The 20810-nt window shown below is 44.4% G+C and overlaps 2 protein-coding genes across 9 annotated transcripts in view; one reads left to right on the top strand and one right to left on the bottom strand.

Annotated features, from left to right (window-relative positions):
* ST7L (suppression of tumorigenicity 7 like) overlaps positions 1-18945 on the top strand; it is a 147031-nt gene extending 128086 nt beyond the window's left edge. For 6 of the 8 annotated variants that reach the window (XM_036271850.1, XM_036271852.1, XM_036271858.1 and 3 more), the window contains 2 exons: positions 14901-15052; positions 18845-18945. In XM_036271850.1, the coding sequence (XP_036127743.1) occupies positions 14901-15032 (132 nt within the window). In that variant the 3' untranslated portion in view covers positions 15033-15052; positions 18845-18945. Of the gene's footprint in view, positions 1-14900; positions 15053-15201; positions 15379-18844 lie in introns of all 8 variants that reach the window. The other 2 variants (XR_004960849.1, XM_036271853.1) reach the window with 2 other exon arrangements.
* Positions 6180-20810, bottom strand: part of CTTNBP2NL (CTTNBP2 N-terminal like) — a 55348-nt gene continuing 40717 nt past the window's right edge. The window contains exons 5-7 of the mRNA XM_036271849.1: positions 15886-16116; positions 11539-11646; positions 6180-10277 (exon numbers count right to left, since the gene is read on the bottom strand). Of these exons, the coding sequence (XP_036127742.1) occupies positions 8799-10277; positions 11539-11646; positions 15886-16116 (1818 nt within the window). The 3' untranslated portion in view covers positions 6180-8798. The remainder of the gene's footprint in view (positions 10278-11538; positions 11647-15885; positions 16117-20810) is intronic.

The raw sequence follows: 20810 nt of genomic DNA, 5'->3' as shown, positions 1-20810 counted from the left end.
CTTGAAGCTCAAACATCAAGGTGAATCTGCCTCTGCTGATGATGCTTCCTCAGTGCAGGCTCCTGGTGGCCCGCCAGACAGAGTCCATATTCTTCCCTTGGGCAGACTCGCCCTTTCCTTTCCCATGTACTTCTCCAGATCCACACTCCAACCCCGATTTCTCACCAGACCTATTGGCAGCTCTGTGCATTGCATATGTTGTTCTCACTACCTGGAATGTGCTCCATCCTCTTCTTCACCTGGGAGCATCTAGCTCTCTTTTAAGACCAGGACAAATGTCGTTTCCTCTGTGAGACTATTTCTGACTCCACTAGAGATTATTATGCCACCGCTTGTTTCTATTTTTCTTATAGTCAGCACTAGACACCAGTCCACATAACACCAGATTTTGTGTTTGTCTCTCCCACCAGCATCTACAGATCCTAAGGGCCTGTAACCTATTTATGTCTCTACCCCAGGGCCTAAGTCAGTGAGGTGCGCCTAGTAGGAACTGTTGCATGGATGTCTGAATGAATGAAATCTCTGTTTTCTTCCCAGAGTGCTGACTCTTGCTTACTTACTTTAGTCATTAAGGTTTGTTTTGTGTTGTTTCTTAGCAAAGACAATATAGGAGGAGCAAGACATTTTTGAAGCATAATTAAATGGGCAAATTAATAAATGAATAAACAAAGGTTGATAGACTCCTTCTGACCCGTTTAACAAGTAGTTATCAAGCAACTACTATGTGTTGTTCACTGTTCCAGGAGCTGCATAATAGTAATTGCTATCACTTGCTGAGTGTTTACTTATGCCCTATCTAGTCTGAAGGTTATTTATTTGCTCATGTAAGGCTGACAACAACTCTGTGAGGTTGTTGCTGTGATTTCCCTTTCCCTAGTTTGGGCTCCCATCCATGTCTGAGGCAGGACTGTGGCTTTGCTCCATCTTTCGCCATCAGGGAAGTGGCAGAGTGTCGACATGGAGAGGGGGCGCATCTCTACCCACACCAGCGTCTGAAGTGGGCCCTGATCCAGGGAGGTGGGCGTGTGGCAGTACCTTGGTGCAGAGAGAATCACAGCGACAGAAACACCAGGGGGCGCGAGCAGCTCAGCTTTGGGAAGAAGGGAGCACACAGCTTCCCACTTAGACATGCAGCCTTCTCACCCCGTGTCCTTCCCCAAAGGCAGCAAAGACTCTCATATCCTCATGATCCCTGGGCTGAAGGGAAGCTAGCAGAGGTTGACCTGCCCAAGGTCACACAGAGACTTTTTTTACTCATCCTGCTTTTACGTCCCTATGTCCCGTGTACAGAGTGTACGTATACCCCTATTCATGTAAGCCAGTATCCTTTCCCTCTTTATTTAATCAGTGTCTCTAGATTCACAGATTCCCCTGCTCTGCTGAATCTTTTAGGCACTTGGGGGTTCCATCACCCACTTGGGGCACCTGCTGCATCCAGCACTGCCCTGAGATGTCACATCTATTAAACTTGTTTCCCCTTAAAGTATAAATTCTTTACACTTAGCATGAGGCTCCACAGTCAGTGCTCAATACACATGCCAGATAAATGATGAGCAGGCACAGCTAGTGTGTGGAGGGGTGTCCTTCTCAACATAGCTCAGGGGTCTGCAGAGCCAGCAGCAACACACTGTGGGAAAAATGTGAACGTGGATTTAATAGTTTGATGTTTCTATGTTGTTTGCCTTCCTGTATTTTTTTGTGTCCACCTGGGACTGCAAACTCCCAGAAGGCATGGATGAGGAATGAGGGTGTGTGTGGGAGGGGAAGGGTACTGGGGGAGAGAGAGGAGGCACAGGGCAGGGAGCAGAGCTTTCCTATGGAGAGAATAAGGCCTAAATAGAGAAGGGGGGGGGGGGGAGAGAGATCCAAGTTGGAGCAGAAGGAAAGTGAGCCCTGAATAGGAGCCTTGTGTGGGGCCCTGTGGTGGTTGACTCACCAAGACTCGGGAGGGAAAACTCACTAGGGATGAAGAAGGGGCCTGTGTGCTGTGGTCACCACCCCGAACCACCCTGCCATGCCAAGGACACCCTGTCTGCTCTGAGGCCTTTAGTCACGGAAGGCTTTGACTTGGGGTTGGGTGGGCTGGGGAAGCAGGGGAGTGGGAGGGTGGGCACTACAGAAAAGGGAGACGGGTGTTTTCTGAGAGTGACAAGGGCCCTTTTGGTAGAGCTGTATGTTTGCAACCAGGATAGGGAGGTGTCTCTCTCACACAGGCAGGTGTGGCAGGTCAGAGTCATGATGCTCATGGCTTCAGTGACTTCTTGTCCACACCAAAGGAGCAAAGGCTGCCTTATGAGTAAGTGCTTTGCAGAGCTGAGGCCAGACAGACGGAGGCACAGCTTGGAAGGAGAAGCTCCACCATCCTCCCCTCCAGCCTCACTCACCTCAGCTGTCAAACTGGTTCAGAGATATGAGGACAGGATTTTTGTGGCAACAAGTACGCAGACAGCCAGTGGACAGAGGGCAAAGGTCTGGAATCTGGGGCAGCTCAGGTGAAGGAGGTCAGTGCCCACACTTTGTAGGGAATCAGGTGAGAGGAAGGAGGAGTGCCCGAGGGAGCAGCCAGGGATAAGCTAGCAATTCCTGGTCCCAGGCCAGATCAGGGAGGAGCAGGTGGCTGAAGGGGAAGCAAGGGAGTCAGACTGAGCTCTGCCATGAGCTGGACGTGTCAGCTTGGACAAGTCATCTGGCCTTTCTGTGCCTCATTCTCATCTGTAATGTAGGAGCTAGAACGAAGGTTCTCTAAGCTTTCTTCTTGCTCTAACATTTGATGGCCAATCATCCCTCTCCTTTCTCCTCACTGAACCCCATCCTCAGTGTCCAGCTTCCAGCTGAATGTCTCAAAGGCTAGCTGGCTGACAAGGAGCTAATGTTCTAAACTCTCCAGATGTATTCTTTTCCCGCAGTTTTGGCTACAGTATGGCCAGTGAATGGAGAGTGGACTTGAAGGTCCATTGAATGGTTTGAATTCCTGCTGTGCCACTGACTCAGCCCTACTCTGCTGTGGGGCCTTGGGCCATTTCCTGTGCCCCCAGAAGCCTTAGTTACCCTGTTGGCCAAGTAGGAACATGTGCCTCTCTTAGTACTTGTATTGATAAGTGAAGTAATGTAAATAAAATACCTGATTGAGAGTTTGGCAGCAAATAACTTAGAAAGGGTGTGCACCCTCCATTAGAGGACTTGACCATGACCAGAAGGAGCAGAGTTGAGTCTGAGATGGAGGTGGAGGTAGAGGAAGTTTACCGGGGACTAAGTACCCTCGGGTACACACGGAGGAGGGGAGGGACAGGAAGAAAGAAGGGAAGGGAAAGCCGAGCTGTGGCTCAGCCAATCCTGCAGGGGGTTTTGAAGCTGGGATGACCTTTGGAGCTCCCTTGATTAGGGACAAAGGGCTACATCTTTTGTGTGTGTGCCCCTAGCTGCTCCGGCCTATTGGGAACTGAACCTGGGACTCTCTGGTCTGCAGGCCGACACTCCAACCGCTGAGCCAAACTGTCCAGGGCAAGGTCTTTTTTTAAAAATCCTCACCTGAGGATATTTTTCCATTGCTCTTTTTTTTTTTTTTTTTAAGATAGGGTGGGAGGGAGAGAGAAACATTGGTGTGAGAGAGACACATCGATTGGTTGCCTCCTGCACGACCCCAACCGGGGCCAGTGATTGAACCCATGGCTCTTTGGTTCATGGGCTGATGCTCTTAACTGCTGAGCCAAACCGGCCAGGGCAAAGGGCCAAGTCTTTATACTCCATACCAAACCAGTCTTTGGATATGAACTGCCCATGGAAGGAGATGTGACCTTGGTTAGAATTTCTTTCAGTTAAGGTAATTCCTACAAGGGGCTTATGGCTGAGGGAGGTTCACTCTCAGCATCCCACAGCTAGGGAAATAAACCCTTCATCCCTGAAGGGGACCTGGGCACCATGTTAAATTAGTGAGTAGGGCTGTTCATCAAATTAACCAGGTGACTCCCTAGGGCTAAGGGCAGTCTTGTTGGTACACCCCAGTGCTTCTCAGAGCAGTGGTTTAGGCAGGGCCACACCCACTCCATGTCACCTCGACCCACCAGTCTCTTGCCAGGACCACCTTCAATAACCCATATGGCATTTTAACCCCACTTGCTTTATTCAATTCTCAGTTCACTTTCTGTGTTCATGTTTTGCTTTTCCCAACTAGATTGTTTAAAGGGAACACTTTAAAACTTGTTTTCCATAATAGCTACCTTGGTTTCTGCTTCATCTTACATGTTAAAGGAACGTCTGTTGCTTGAGGGGAATTTTTGGTTAGGTCTGATAACGCACTCCTGGGGGTGGGGGTGGTTAGGGTAAGTGGGAGGTGCAATGTGGTGTCCTGCAGGGTTTAAACCTGCTCCATTCTAAGATCTGCCCAGACATTTACCTAGAGCCCCACCTTAAGTCTACGAGTCAGAACCTCCAGAGAGCCTGGGATTAGCAAAATACAGGCCTCAGGACATTCTCACTTGGGGAAAGAGCAAAGCACTGGATTTAAATCCAGGCCCTGTCACTTACTAAGGGTTCTGTACAGATCTCTGGTCCTCAATGACCTCATCCACACACTGGGGCTAATACCTCATAGCATTCTTGTGAAGATTTAAAGTAACATGCATGTGAAGTTATTAACATGAGACACCATATTTTTCCATTGATTTTTGGATAGAGTAGAAGGGAGGGAAGAGAGAGAAACATCTATTGGTCGCCTCCCACACAACCCTGGCAAGGTCTGAGGGCTGATGCTCTAACCACTGAGCCAAGCTGACCTTGACAACCAAACACTTTTTAAAAAAATCCTCACCCGAGGATATTTTTTCATTTATCTTCAGGTACAGTAGGAGGGAGGGAGGGAAAGAAACATTGATGTGAGAAGAGACACACAGATTGGTCGCCTCCCGCAGGACCCTGACCAGGGCTGGGAACCAAGCCACAACCAAGGTATTTGCCCTTGACTGGAATTGAACCCTTGACTCTTTGGTCAGCGGGCCAAAGCTCTAAGCACTGAGAAATACCGGCCAGGGCTACAACCAAACTCTTGACTCTGCATATCACTGCCTCCTGCAAACCAGGTTCAGGAGCTCAGGGCATCTCTTTAGGTCAGAGGCAAAGAACACGTTCTTGTGAATGAACTGGTGAGGGCTATGAGGCACTAGTTCTCAGACGGTGATCCTCAGATTACCCGCATCAACTGGCCCCTAGGCCCTGCCCAGGAATCGGTATGTGTAGCAGGTTTCCCAGTTTACAGTGAAGCACAATCAAGTTTGAGAACCACCACCTGTCTCCTTTCTCCTCTGCTTGTACCAGTGAATAGGCCACTGATGTGTGAGCAGATGGCTAGATATAGATTCTCAAGTTTCTCAACTAGTTTTATAGCAATTACATTAAAGCAACTACTGTGGAACAATGCTCATTGCCTACCTCTGACTCATGGATTAGAAAACACATCCAGTGTTTCAAAGGACATCTGAAATTTTGTTTCAAGTACCAAGCACCAGAAGCACCCTTTATAAATTACACACACAAATTGACAAGGCAGCATTGATCACAGGCTGTTACAGGCAACCGGATATGCCTAGTGTTTGTTCAAATGATCATTAATTGGTTTAAATGCTGGAAACTTAAGATATGTAAACATCCACCCTGTTTGAACATCTTTAGTACATCAAAGGATTTTCAAGTGCTTTTGTCTGGCTACAACTTGCATTTACTAACAATGTAGCAGCAACAGCAGGGACTAGGAGAAAAGGGTGCATTAATCATTGGTAAGGTTGAGAGGCAGGACAAGATTGGGCATTCAGTTAGGGTACATGAAGCATGGATGGCTTCTGGGTCTGGCCCCTGTGAAGCCATAATCCAAATTTGTATCTATGCTTATCCAGTTTTCTGGGGATAAAGTCTAGCTTTTCTTAGATTGTTAAAGTTCAGAACCTCCAAATGGTTTAAAAATTAGGGACTAGATATTGTGAAGGCTTCTGACAGCTCTAAGGTTCTAAAGAAAACCAATGTCCCAGCTCCTTTTGGGGTCTAACCTGGATGGGTCACTGACTTCATTTGGTTTTTTAAAACTGAACAAATGCTTCCTCTATGCCACTTGTTTCTTCCTGAACAAAACAGGTCCCGTTGGGCAACATTCTTCACTTTGTACAAACAAGACTATTTTTTCCCAGACAGTATGATTTAACTTCTTTTAATGCAGTCTGCTATAAAAATGGATGAAGACTTCTGCATGGTGCATTTGCTTTACAAATGTTAATGACTATTTAATGCCTTTGTTATGTGTTGCACATCGTTATAATCTGTTGACCAGTAACATAGCTTTTGCAACATGAGTTAAATACCAAAACTGCGGATCATGGAACTTTTACTTAGCACACACAATCTACGGCAAACTTAAATACTAATCTATAACACCTAACTGGATTATTGGATCCATTGCAGTATTGTGCTTATTTATCTCAGAAGATAGGCAACTAGCAAAAATACACATTTCTTTTTCATTTCCCCACCCCCATATTACACTGTAAAAGAAATACATTATTCAGTGCACTTCCTAAGAAATAAACTTCCTCATAATCTCTCTCTATATATATCTATGCCAAAACAAAGGAAGAGCACAATGCAACCTTTAAGATTACCATTTAAAGCAAAAGAGGTAATAAAACTCTGGGACTATAGCCCCTCTATTTAGAAAGTTCAGCTATTTTATCATCAACACCATCATTTGGCTATGTGTGGGAATAAAGTTCAGTGCATGACTGCTTTGGGCAGTTTAAGATACTCCCTTCATCACTGGTAGACTCCCTGGGGCATTTACAGTTTTTAAATGTTGAGTATTGGCCTTAATCAAACCATAAGCTGTGGAGATACCAATATGCTCCCCTGTGGGTTACACATTAATTTCCATCATCTGCCCATCAACTCATATTGGATTAAGAGGAAACAGACATAAATGATAGCATGATGTATGTGAGGATACCATCCCTGGACACTTTGTACGTGATATCCATCCCCGTGGACACAAAGTCATAGAACCACACCGGAGCTGGGTTGTAGGGAGTCTTGTTTTAAAGAGGGAGATAGTCATTATACTCTATGGACTTTGTTTGCTCTACTAGTCTACAGGTTGGAAAATCTGAAGGCTTTGTCCTCAGACTTTCTGTGATGAAAGTGACATAAATTTCTAGAACAAAAGAGACTGCCACTTGGAAGCGTGTGGGCTAAACCCAGCTGCATGTTTAACCAGCAGTGTTTAAACGTTTTTGAACCAATTCTTAATATTTAAAACTGAGAATGTTTCCCATGAAAATTTGGATTTTATAAAAATTTGAGGAGCTGGTAACTCTGGCCCAGCATTCTTGCACAGCAATGAGCAGCTGGACTGAACAGGAGTGGACAGACCTTTCAAATGGGGCCTGGGCACTCCAGTTTGCCACATCTCCTGCTACTCCCAGCCGTCTCACACCACGGGACTGAGTGACCGGTTTCACTCATTTACATGCCCAGTTGAGTTTTGTGACGCTGGTGTTAGTTGGGCTCTGCCTTTTTATGAATCTGAAGACCTGACCTCATTTGAAATTTTCCCCACCTCCTGGTGGGCAAGATTGCTCCTCTGATTGACTGGGTTCCAGACCCGTCTAGTTGCTTTGGTAGGTAATCTTAACATGCATTTCTACTCATCCCTTATGCTATATTGCAAACTCCAAAGATATAATCATACTAATATTTATGTGTTAAGCGTGTGTTGTTAAACACGTAAAGGGGTGTGTATCTATACAGATATATGAATACCTCCATTTAGGCAAAAGTTAATTTGGTTCCACAGATATAGACACCAAGTGCTGGCAGCCTGGAGAATAAGTGTAACAATTTGGTAAAACCTATATAATTCTAACTTATAATATTACAAAGAGTGACTTTTAAGTTATTGCTTTTGATTACAGAATAAAGATCTTTCTGTTGCAAAACTTTTATACAGAATGAGCAACCAGTTCCTATTCAAGTAATAGCAATCGGAATCAGAAGTTCCTTACACGACAGTAGATGCTTGAAGACATTTTTCGAATGGAGATGTGATTTCATTCTATGCAAGAATTTATGCAGGAAACTGGGAGTGACTTAATTTTTCAAAAGTACAAGAAAGTTAGCACCCCCATTACTTAATGCTCAGGAGGGCTTCTCATGGGCTCTAAAAAGTTCTGATTGGTGGTGAGTTCACATCCACCTTTAGGATCCCCACTCTACTTATACAGCTTGTACTTTAAAAACAGTAAAAGAGGATTAAAAGCAGTGTTTGTTTTTAACATTCAGAATTCACAGAGGATCTCATTTTCTGCAATTAAATGAGCCGTTTTGTGTTTTTGCTGCAGAATCACATTCATATGGCAGTCTTATGACAGGCACTTTTAAAACATGTTCATCTGGAATAAAAATCTGCACGAACCACTTCTGCATAAATCAAAACGAGTGTTGAGTGATTCTAGTCCCAAAATAGACAGCAAGTCACCACCTGGTACTCAGTGAGCTTCTCTATCACGATACCATGGTAACTGCTGAGCTTGAGACGTCTTTGAGGTGCTCCTCTAGCTTTATAGTACAAAGAGGTGAGTCATAAAAATCCAAACTACTCAGTTTCTACTTAAAAACATATAAAAAAGTGAAATACACTACATGTATTGTAGAGATGGTTTTAGATACTATTAAAATAAATAACATGATCTGACTCAACGGTTTGACCTCCGAGCTCTTGGGCAAAATCTGATGGGATGTCAAATGTGGAGACCCTCTCCCAAGGACTAGCTGCTGGTAGGCAGAAGTATCTCCACATCCTTGCCATTGGCTACGACATTGGAAGAACAGCTGCTCGTGAGGTCTTCTGTGGTGGTCAAAGAGGATGCTGGGGAATGAGTTTTGGTCAGTGGAGTGGCAGCAGATGAAGAAGGAGTGAGGCCAGGTTTTTTTGGTGGAATGGGTGGAGGGTTTCCTCTCTCTGCTCTGGGGATGGTAGGGGACTTGATCCCTGGAGACAGGGGGCTCAGAGGACTGGACACTTTCCCTGGAGTGGGTGAATGGCTGGTGTCTCCTCTTGGGCTGGCAGTATTGGCCAGATTTCGATAGTCTGTGCCAAAGGGAGAGCTGTTGGGCGAGACAGGCTTGATGGGCCCTTGTTGGCTGGTGAATCTGGAGAGCACCTGAGTGACCGTATTTCGGGCCAGCTGCTTGGCGGCAGAGTTGTCTATGAGGGTGGGGGACAGATCTCTCGATGGAGGGCTCTGCAGACCGCTGGCTTGTTGGTCCTGATCTGCTTGGGACTGAAATTTGTGCCGAGCTGCATGGAACCGCTGGTTGATCCCTACTTGGTAGGAAGACTGGTAGCCGGGGCTGCTAGCTGAGGACCCCAGTAAGCGCTTCGTTAGTACTGGTGATGAGCAAGGAGAGGATGTGAGAGAGGAGGACGCAGTGCTGCTGGGAGACAGTGAGCTCCCACTGGAAGGGAGTGGACTCGGCACTGGGACTGGACTATCGGTTCCCCCAGGACACCCACCATTCTCCACGGCTTTCTCTTGGGCCAAGCCCACAGACTTCTCTCGTGGAGGCACTTGATTTTCCACATTACTGCCTGTAATCAACTCCTTGGTCATTTGCATCTCTGGGTCAAAATGGCCATTGGCTTTTGCATAACAGTAAGTAGGAGTGGTGGGACCGGGAAGCCCAGAGGTTGTTGTCTTGGCTAGGTTGCTCCCATGGGTTCTTTCTGCCTGAAAACCCTCCGTTTGGCAGAATACAGACACTAGCCTGGGAGGCTCAGTCACTGTGCCTTTAGATGTGGTTACTGGTTTCTTTGATTGCTCATTAGAGCTACTATGCTGATGAGAAGCTTCTAGATCCTTCACAATCTTCTTCAAACTTTCCATCTCTTCTTTCAGAGTTTTGGTCCGGTTCTCTTCTCGGTTCAGTTTTGCTCTCAGTTGTTCTCTTTCGATGTCAAACTCAGACAACTGCTTCTCCACCTGGGCCTCGGTCTGCAATCCTCGCTTCCTCTCAGCTGCCAGCTGCTCCTCCAGCTCACTCACGCGGCCCTTCTCCTTCTCCAGCTTCAGGCTCAGCTCTCCCGCCCGCTGCCCCTCCTCGGCGGCCTTGCTGCTGGCCTTCTTGCACTCGAGCACCAGCATGGACGAGAGCTGCTTGTGGCGGGCGCGCTCCTCTTCCAGCTGACCCGACAGCTTCTTCTGCTCCTTTTCAAACTTCTTCACTTGGGACTTTTCAAATTCCAGCTAGGAAAAAAGGCCACCACATGTCTTGATTAGCGTAAAAAAAGACAAAAACAAAGAGATACACTGAAAAGGTGTTGTGAGTAGAGTGCCGACTAGCTGTTCCTGGCACACAGGATTATGCATGCCACGCTTAAACCAGGTACTTCCGGTGTCAGGACACCCAACACGAAAAAGCACGCATTATAACTGAACTCTTCTTTGATGACTTAGGAAGCACCTCTGCTTCTTATAGTCTCAAGGTTCCTGGTGGGAATCTGAACCATCATCATGTTTTGGGTGTGTGGGGAGTTCAGAGGATCAGAAGCAATTAAGACAGAGAACAGAAAGCCCATGAACCAGACTTTGTGAAGAAAGCCGCCAGAGATGGATGAAACCTCTGAAGCTTCAGGAGTGATTCTTTCTGGGCATAAACAGACAGACAGCAGTAGTTGCATCTAAGTCATACTTTTTATGCAAATACAGTCTGTTTTGATCATCATCCCAACCCCATTTAAAGGGAAGCGTTGAAGGGACCCTTTTAGTCAATGTTTTTCAAACTTTTAGATCCATTAATGGATGGGGAAACCAACTGAGTGAGTCATAACCAGAACTTTTAAAAGATAAAATAGAAGAGAAAACATCTATGTGTATTGTAACCAGTAAGGATTTTGTATGATTTCATGATATTTTTTGCTTCACGCCTGTGATGTAAAATGTATTTCTTACTGGGAGTTCTAAGTCAGAAAAAGTTTGAGTGTTTGAAGTTAGTATTCCCCAAAGTATATTCTATGGAACAGTAGTTCCACAGTGATTGATATATATGTATGAAAGCACAGAACACCCTCACAATGTGCTTCTGCATACTAAAGGGTCTACAAAACTGGTTAGAAACCTGCTTAACTTTGTTTAATCCAGCAATTCCAAGACATCTGACCACAAAACCCTTTTTCTTTTTTTTAAACGAATGATTTTTTTTTTTCTTTATTGGTTTTAGAGAGAGAAGAGGGAGAGGAAGAGAGAGATAGACACATCGGTGAGAGAGAACACCGACTGGCCGCCTCCTGTATGTCCCCCACTGGGAATTGGGCCCACAACCTGGGCAGGTGCCCTGACCGGGAATTGAACCGGCAACCTCTTGGTGCATGGGTTGACGCTCAACCACTGAGCCAACCAGCTGGGAAAAGTCCTTTTTCTTGAGCACTAAAAATTTACACCCGGCAAAACAGTCTCTGAGAAATGCTATTGTAGGCAACGGTTGCTGCAGCCCTCTCCATCTCATTACCTGTTGGGTTAGTCGCTCTCTCTCCTTCTCCAGCATGTAGGTGACATCATCTCCTTCTGCTGTGTCCTGTGCATGCCTTTGCCTTTCTTCCTCGAGGTCGAGGATCACCTTTAAAGAATTAAAAAATGTCATTTCCAAATATCAGGGAATCACACTTAAAATACAATTAAATACTAAGTGCCTATCTAATGAAGCACCTAGGACAGTTCCAGAGTCAGACAGACAAGTGGGTCCCAGTCAGGGCCTTCAAGGAGCACGCTGTCTGGCGGGACGAGAGGCAGGCCAGCTACATGCTGGGAAACAGTAAGGTGCATGCTTCATTGATGTAACGCACAATGGCATGTCAACAGGAGAGAGCAACTGATTAGCTGCAGGGGCTTGGAAGGCTTCAGAGAATTAACAGAAGGTCCAGGAAACAGGCAGTTTGGTGGCACTAAGGGACAGGTATAGGTCATGAAGCAAGACAGGACCATGGAAAGTGGAAAGCTGAGCTTCTCCCCCAAGATGTGTAAATCACTGGAGGCACCAAAGAGGGGGTCTGAAAGTAAACATTTTAAATGGGCGACATCCTAAGTGTGCCTTGCTTAATTAATAACCTGCATTTTGTATATTGGTAGGTAAGAGGTGCAAAAATCCTCTTTACTTCATCCTGTATGTAAAATGACTTAATTATTGGGGTCTTAGATGGAGATTTTTCACAGGGCCTTTTAATTAACCCGCCTACCAATTTCACTCATCCTAGTGCCAAAGGACGAAGCCCAATTTTAAGAATACAAGTTGAAAGGGGCATATGCCACATAATCCTACCTGTAGCTAACTGTGCAATATTCTCAGGGCAGTGCACCTTGTGGGAACTTCTGTTCCTGCTCCAGAGGTGCCCTGGCCCAGACCACAGGGCAGGCACCACCCCCCACCGGCCATTTCTCATGGCTTCTCCTCACTAGCAAATGGAGAGAGAAATCCTGGCCCATGCAGCTCAAGTGGTTGGATCATCTTTCCGTGCACTGAAGGGTGTAGGTTTGATTCCCAGCAGGGACACATGCCCAGGTTGCGGGTTTGATCCCCAGTCAGGGTGCATGCGGGAGGCAACCAACTGATGTCTCTTTCTCTCTCTTCCCTCTCCCTTCCTCTCTCTCTCTAGAAATCAGTGAAAAAGTAAATGGAGAGAGAAAATTTTCTGAGACATGAAACTCCTCTTTAAATATAATGAAAACATTTTGGTGTACTTCCTTCCAGTTTAAAAAACATCTAATTTTTCAATTTAACAAAAAGACAAGTTTTTGGCTAAAGGTGTTAGATAATCTCCTCTCCTTCCCGAGGGCCCTCTGAAATTACAGAAATGGAACAAAAAGAATAAAAACTCACAAAGACAAAGAGAGACTTCAGCAGACAAAGCAATTAAATAACATTCTGAAGAAACAGGCTGGAGGAGTGGGAACCGTTTTGGGCTGGGGGAGGAAGCTGCTCTGCCCTTCAGGACCTCAGAGAGTGGAACCTGGCGGTGGTGGGCACTGCAGGAGAGGTGTGATGCTGGGCAGAAGATAAGGGGCCTGGCTCTAAGTCTTTAGTTCTCAGAAGAGTGATCTGTCCCCTCAACTCTATTCTTATACATAAGCCAGAGGCTTAGCCCCTGAAGACACAGAAGGGACAGGCTCAGGATCTTGGGAAAGCAGATGTGACAGAGAACGGGGCTGAAGAAAGTGGTTGTGTTTGTTTGGGGATGATGTTGGGGTGGAGAGAAAGGAAGGTGGGGTGTAAGATAACAAAATCCACATCTGTAATAAAAGGAAGTACTTAAGTATCTGAAACTGATAAAGCGAGAGAGTGTATATAGTATTTAGAAATATGGAAGTTATCTATCAAAACAAACAGTTATTAGAAAAAAGTGGTTGTCTGAATACTGAGGAGGGGGACTGGGAAGAGGTGGACTAGGGAACTCTGTTTTTCATAATAAGTAGAATAACCATGTAATTCATTGTTGCAACCACAACACTTTTGAGAGTCAAAGAGGGCATACTGTTAATAAACATGCCAGGTGACAGGCATAAACTGCACTCTCTCAGGCAAACTGGAACTATAAGCACCCTAATTATAAGCCTCTAGATACTACTTGATGTCTAACAAAGTCAGTGTTCTACTTTGATAAAACACTTAAGATTAGATAGGCAGCTGGTTTAAAATAGTTAACATTCAAATAATCTTTTTTATAAATATGCTTTTATTGAGTTTTTAGAGAGAGAAAGGGAGAGAGAGATAGAAACACCCATGTGAGAGAGAAACATGTATCGGCTGCCTCCTGCGCACCCCGTACTGGGAATTGAGCCCAAAACCCTGGCATGTGCCCTGACCGGGAATTGAATGAGGACCCTCAGTCCATGGTCAGTGCTCAGTCCACTGAGCCACATTGGCTGGGCAACATTTAATCTTACATTGAAATGTAGTATTAAGGAATTTGGAATGATGGCTAATTTCTTCCTTTCTCTAATCACTTAAAGCTACAAATCACCCCAATACTACCCTTGCCATGGGCTCAACAGCCAGCCAGCCCTTCAGCACAGCTCAGTTACTTCATGTCTGAGGTGGGAAAAAGGCCTACCTACCAAACAAGGAAGTTGTGGAGACTTTCTTAGAGGATTATATAAAAGCCCCCACCACCAACACTTTAGAGGCAACTAACTCAAACCCACTCACACCTTTTTTATTGATTTTAGAGAGAGAGAAAGGGGGAGAGAGAGCGATAGAAACATTGATGAAAGAGAACATCAACTGGCTGCCTCCTGCATGCCCCTTACTAGAATTGGGCCTACAACCTGGGCCTGTGCCATGACCAGGAATCGAACTGATGACCTCTTGGTGCATGGGTGATGATCAGCCACTGAGCCACACTGGCTGGGCCCATTTACACCTTTTAAGGTGGGGCATAAATGTCTTCGGGTTACTTCAGTAGACCAGAAGTTAACCTTTTCTGGGTCTGGGACAACTATGAGAATTCAATTAAAAATATGGGAAAAATGCCCTGGCCAGTTTGGCTCAGTGGTTAGAGCATCAGCCTGCGGTCCAGAGAGACCCGGGTTCGGTTACCGCTAAGGGCACGTACCTCGGTTGCAGTTTGTCCCCGGCCCTGGTTGGGTTGTGTGGGTGGCAACCACTTGATGTGTCCTTTTCACGTCGATGTTTCTCTCTCTCTCTCTCTCTCTCTCTCTCCCTCCCTCTCTCCCTCCCTCCCTCCCTCCCTCCCACTCTATCTAAACAAAATATTGAAAAATGTCCTCGGGTGAGGATAATAATAATAATAATAAAGATATGGGGAAATTTCATTTTCTATAAAAATGTATAAGCTTTGGCATTCTGTATATTTTTAGGGGTATCATGAAACATCTGAGGCCCACCCATCATTGAGAACCTCCACTCTGGCTTCTCATTTGGACTCTCTGAAGGGACAGAAAATCCATGGGCAAGACCTGAGCCTAAGCAGTTTGTCAGATGCATTTTAGCAGATGGCTCTTGAATGCAGGTAACCGTAAGAGTAATCTAAGGTTCATCAAGCTGCAACTGCTAACCCAATTTTTCAGAATAAGTTGCTTCCTACCAATTGGGCTGATGCCTCCTCCCCGCCTTGTTGGTATAAAACTAAACCAATAGTTTTTTTTTTTTTAAATGCAGATTCTAGCCAAGCATGTTTTACAGGCCAAATCTGAGCAGTAAATGACAAGACTGGGAATAAAATCATAAGCACGAGAATTCCAATGAGATGAGGAAAGCACAGGTTTGCCTTCCTAACGAGGGCTGTAAGACCTGGAGCCAAACACACACTTTCCTACTAGGGTAGAAGGTTTGAAGGTAAGCAACCCTAGGGGCTGTTTATGGTTTCATGAGAAGTAAAATGCAATGCAACTCAAAACCAGAAATAAATAACAATAATTTAATGGCTTATAGTCAGGTAAATTCTTTCTTTTGTTCATTCCCCAAATACCTGTTAATCTTTCTCTTTATCACTGAAGTAAGCAAACAGAGAATGCTCCTTTCAGCTACAAGCCCGGTCACACCCCAGTTTGTTGCCAAAGTTTGAATGGTGGAGAGCTGAGAAAACATACCAAGTGTTTGGAATGCCATATCCAGGAGGAATGTGTCTTGAACGTGTCTGGCATACTCCCTAAATCTAACATTTGCAATAGCCTGTGTTTTCTTTCCTATCTCCTAGCTCCTTGGTGAGCTAAGGGGCTTTGTGATACCTGTGGAACTTGTGACTGAATTACTGTGAAAACTGTCAGCTGAAAGGAAACATCAGGCATTATTATAAAGTTTTCCTAAGAGTCTATTTAGCCCGTGTCACCCAGAAGAGCCCACCTTTCGGTGCCTACTCTCGGCAGCAGCCAGCTGGGACAGCATCCGTTCCTGCATGTTCTTACACTGCTTCATCACCACCTTAAGAATCGACAGTGGGTTTGTGCAGACCGGCTGCTTCTCGCCCTCATTTTTCTCCTTCAGTGTTTCAAAGTCTCTCTGCAGAGCCATTAAAGGATCGCTGATGTTGTATTTTCCATAGCGTTCTTCAATGAAAGTATCTCTGTGTTGGGCCTGGTGATGAGAAAAAAAAATTGCATTTTGCTTTTTAAAACTACTGATGAGGGGGATTTGCTAGTAGTTACACATTAAAGGTGCTGGGTTAGTATGAATATAACTTATTGACTGCTAATCCAATGGAGCCATCTAGATGTAGAAACAACATCAGAATTATAGTACAGTATAATAGTAATGAAAACAAACACTTATACAGAGCTAACTATGTATCAGACATGTTCTAAGCATTTACATTAACATTAACTTATTTAAATTTTACAACCCTATCAGATAGTGCTATCATCTCCATTTTGCAGCTGAGAAAACTATTATGGAGAGGTCAGGTAACCTGTTACAGGTTACTCATCTACCAAGTGATCAGACTGGGGTTTAAACCCAGGCAACCCGGCTCTAAAGTCTACACAAGGGGTGTACCTCGAGGGCACAGCTGGGGTGATCAGGGAGTCTGTACCACTGGACCCTACAGAACACCTAATACAATAGGCCACCCTATGAAGCCTAGGAGACATAGTAACTCTACCTAATACACACAAACAAACACAGGGAGGCAGCCAAAATGAGGAGACAAAGAAACATGTCCCAAATGAAAGAACAGGACAAAACTCTATGAAAAGAACTAAATGAAACAGGGATACACAATCTAACAGATGCAGAGTTCAAAATACTGCTTATAAGGATGCTCAATGAACTTAGGACCTCAAGAGCATAAGAAAGGACCAGTCAGAAATGAAGGAAGCACTAACTGAAATAAAGAATAATTTATAGAGAATCAATAGTAGAGTAGGTGAAGCCAAGAAGCAAACCATCGATTTGGAATATAAGAAAGCAAAAAAACACCCAATCAGAACAGCAAAAAGAAAAAAAGAATCCTCCCAAATGAGGACAGTGTAAGGAGCCTCTGGGACAACTTCAAGTGTACCAACATTCGCATCATGGGGGTGCCAGAAGGAGATGAGAGAGCAAGAAATTGAAAAACTATTTGAAAAAATAATGACCGAACACTTCCCTAACTTGCCGAAGGAAACAGACATACAAGTCCAGGAAGCACAGAGAGTCCCAAACAAGATGAACCCAAAGAGGCTCACACCAAGACACATCATCATCAAAATGCCAAAGGTTAAAGACAAAGAGAGAATCTTAAAAGCAGCAAGAGCTCTGGCTGGTTTGGCTCAGTGGTTAGAGCGTCGGCCTGCGGACCAATGAGTTGCGGGTTCAATTACGGTCAAGGGCATGTAGCTCAGTTGCAGTTCATCCCTGGCCCTGGCAGGGTCGTGCGGGAGGCAACCAGTTGATGTATCTCTCTCACATCGATGTTTCTCTCTTTCTCTCTCTACCTCCCTCCCACTCTATCTGATGATAAATGGAAAAATATCCATGGGTAAGGAATAAAAACAAAAAGAGCAGCAAGAGAAAAGTTACCTACAAGGGAGCTCCTAGAAGACTATCAGCTGATTTCTCAAAAGAAACTTGGCAGGCCAGAAGGGAACGGCAAGAAATATTCAAAGTGATAAAAGCAAGGACCTACAACTAAGATTACTCTATCCTGCAAAGCTATTCCACCACCAAACCAGTATTATATAAAATGTTGAAGGGTCTTCTTGAAGAAAAAGATAAAAAATATGAACAATAAAATGACAATAAATACATATCTATCAACAATTGAATCTACAAAATAAATAAACAAGCACAACAGAAACAGACTCATAGATACAGAGAACTTTTTGATGGCTGCCAAATGGGAGGGGGGTTGGGTGGAATGGGCGAAAAAGGTGAAGGGATTAAGGAGTGCAAATTGGTTGTTAGACTGATGAACCTCAAAGGGAAGAGGGGGGCAGGAAGAGATAAAACAAAGAACTTATATGCATATATGCATAACCAATGGACACAGATAATAGTGGGGGGAAGGCAGGAGGGAGATGGGAGTGGGGAGGAGGGGGTCAATAGGGGAAATAGTGGGCCCTGGCCAGTTTGGCTCAGCGGTTAGAGCGTCGGCCTGCGGTCCGGAGAGACCCGGGTTCGGTTCCCGCTAAGGGCACGTACTTTGGTTGCAGTTTGTCCCCGGCCCTGGTTGGTCGTGCGGGTGGCAGCCACTCGATGTGTCCCTTCACGTCGATGTTTCTCTCTCTCTCTCTCCCTCCCACTCTATCTGTACAAAAAATGGAAAAATATCCTCGGGTGAGGATAAAAAAAATAATGAAAAAAAAAAAATAGGGGAAATAGTGGGGACATCTGTAATATATTCAACAATAAAGATAAGTTTTAAAAAATAAATAAAATACCGAGGAACCAAAAAAAAAAAAAGGTTGAGGTTCTGCTTTTCTGTCACTTATTATTTTTTTTAATCCTCAACTGAGGATATTTTTTTTTAATAGATAGACTGGGAGAGAGGGAGAAAGAAAGAGGTAGAGAGAGAGAAAGAAACATTGATGTGAGAGAGACACATTGACTGGCTGCCTCCACATGACCTTGACCGGGGCTGGAGATCAAACCCACAACCAAGGCATGTGCCCTTGACCGGGAATCAAACCTACAACTCTTTGGTCCATGGCTAATTGCTGAGCCAAACCAGCCAGGGCTCTCTCACATTTTTACTCATGGTTACCATTCCTGTATGCTTAGCAATGGCAAAGGAATGATTACTGGTACTGAAATTGGTTTAGTAGGGCAACTCCCCCCATAACAAAAACCTGTAAACCTGAGTATTTTATGACCTTTTCATTTTCAGAACACCATGGAGAAAGAGGAATGAGACAGCAGGAGCTGGGAGTACATACAATTCATGACCTTGATATTAGATCTGCTGAGAAACCATCTTTCAGGTTTGAGTATATGGTTAACTAATCCTTAAAAATATGACTTTTTCAGCCCTGGCCTGTTTTTGCTCAGTGGTTAGAGCGTCGGCCTGCGGTCCAGAGATACCCGGGTTCGGTTCCCGCTAAGGGCATGTAGCTCGGTTGCAGTTTGTCCCCGGCCCTGTTGGTCGTGTGGGTGGCAGCCACTCGATGTGTCCCTTCACGTCGATGTTTCTCTCTCTCTCTATTCCTCTCTCTCCCTCCCACTCTACCTGAACAACAACAACAACAACAAAAAAATGGAAAAATGTCCTCAGGTGAGGATAAAAAAAAAAATGACTTTTTCAAACCCACACTGTTATTATCCTGTATAATTAATAAGCATCACCGAGTTACGAGTAATGGACAAGGAGCGAGTGTGGTGTGGTCTCAGACTTCTGAGAACAGTTGTTAAGCTGTCTGTTTTCTCTTGAAGTACTTCATAGTAATTCCGTAATCACTTGCATAGTAATTACAAGCTGTATACAATTGGTGGCTTTGCACATAAATGAAAAGAATCTGTGGAATAATTTTAAAAAGTCTTGTTGTCACAACACAGTTCACTTAAATACATTCTAATATGGGAAAAATGAAGTCAAGCTCTGTATTTATTATACTAAACCCTGGACTGGAAAATGGGAGACAGAATATAGTAATTTTTCAACCAACTTAATGCCTCAATCAGGTGAACTGTATGGATGACAGGTTTAAATAGCACAATAATAATGACAATAACCAAAATAGATGTTAGGATTTAAAGAGTGAAAGAAGAGCTTTAGTGGAGGTGTGCATTGGTTATCTATTCCTGCATAACACATTACCCTACAATTTAGCAGCTTAAAAATTAAACATTTTTTAATCTCCTGGATTCTGAAGGTCAGGAATCTGGGAGGGGTGGTCCTGGCTCAGTGTCTCCTGAAGTTGCAGTCAAGCTGTTGGCCAGCACTGCAGTCATCAGAAGGTAAACCAGGGCTGGTGAGACCATTTCCAAGCTGACTCACATGGCTCTAGGCCTAGGCCTTGGTTCCTCGCAGTGGTGGCTTTCCACAGAGCAAGTGATGCAAGAGAGAGACCGACACACCAAGGTAGAAGCCCCAGTGTCATTTACAACAATCTTAAAGTGACATACCATCACTTCTGATGTATTCCACTGGCCACACAGACCAACCCTGGTAAACATGAGAGGACTACAAACATAAAGGTATGACTACCAGGGGGTGGGATCGTTGGGGGCCATCTTGGAGGCTAGTTGCCACAAGGTGAATGAATCAATACGCTACTGCTATTTGTATCTCAGTTGAATATTTTGTAAAACCTGTCACGGTTGAGTTTTAATACTTTAATGGTATTTCAGCTATTTTATAAAAAATCATAAATGATCTTGATTTGACTTTTGGGGGAGGAATTCAGTAATACAGCTGAAACCAATTTCTTGTAATTTCATTCTTTTCACTTCGACGATAACATATACTTTAATTGCACAGAAATTCCTACACTGTCAGAAAACTCTTAAATGCTCTTTAATTTCAGACAACAGGAAAATAATGGGCTGGTTAGACAGATTAAATTATATAGGGTATTACTACAGCAGACAAAACATGCTAGTCATCTAGTACTCATTTATTTTTACTGTCACAGGCTGAATAAAACACCATTACTGAAAGCTTAACATAAACCACAGATTACCCTGGTGTCTGCCATGCTTGCTCTCCAGAACTTTCAGCTTTGCACTGACAAAACTAAAAAGAAACATAAAGCAGTCACTTCCTCTCCTCTTCCCAGTATTGTTTATACTATTATAGGAAATTAATCTTTTTATTTTTTAATTTTAAAAATAGGAATTATGGCCCTGGCCGGTTT

The sequence above is a fragment of the Molossus molossus genome, unplaced genomic scaffold, assembly GCF_014108415.1.
Source record: "Molossus molossus isolate mMolMol1 unplaced genomic scaffold, mMolMol1.p scaffold_m16_p_20, whole genome shotgun sequence".
Lineage (NCBI taxonomy): Eukaryota > Metazoa > Chordata > Mammalia > Chiroptera > Molossidae > Molossus > Molossus molossus.
Note: the sequence above shows the minus strand (reverse complement) of the source record. Positions and strands in the feature narration are given on the sequence as shown.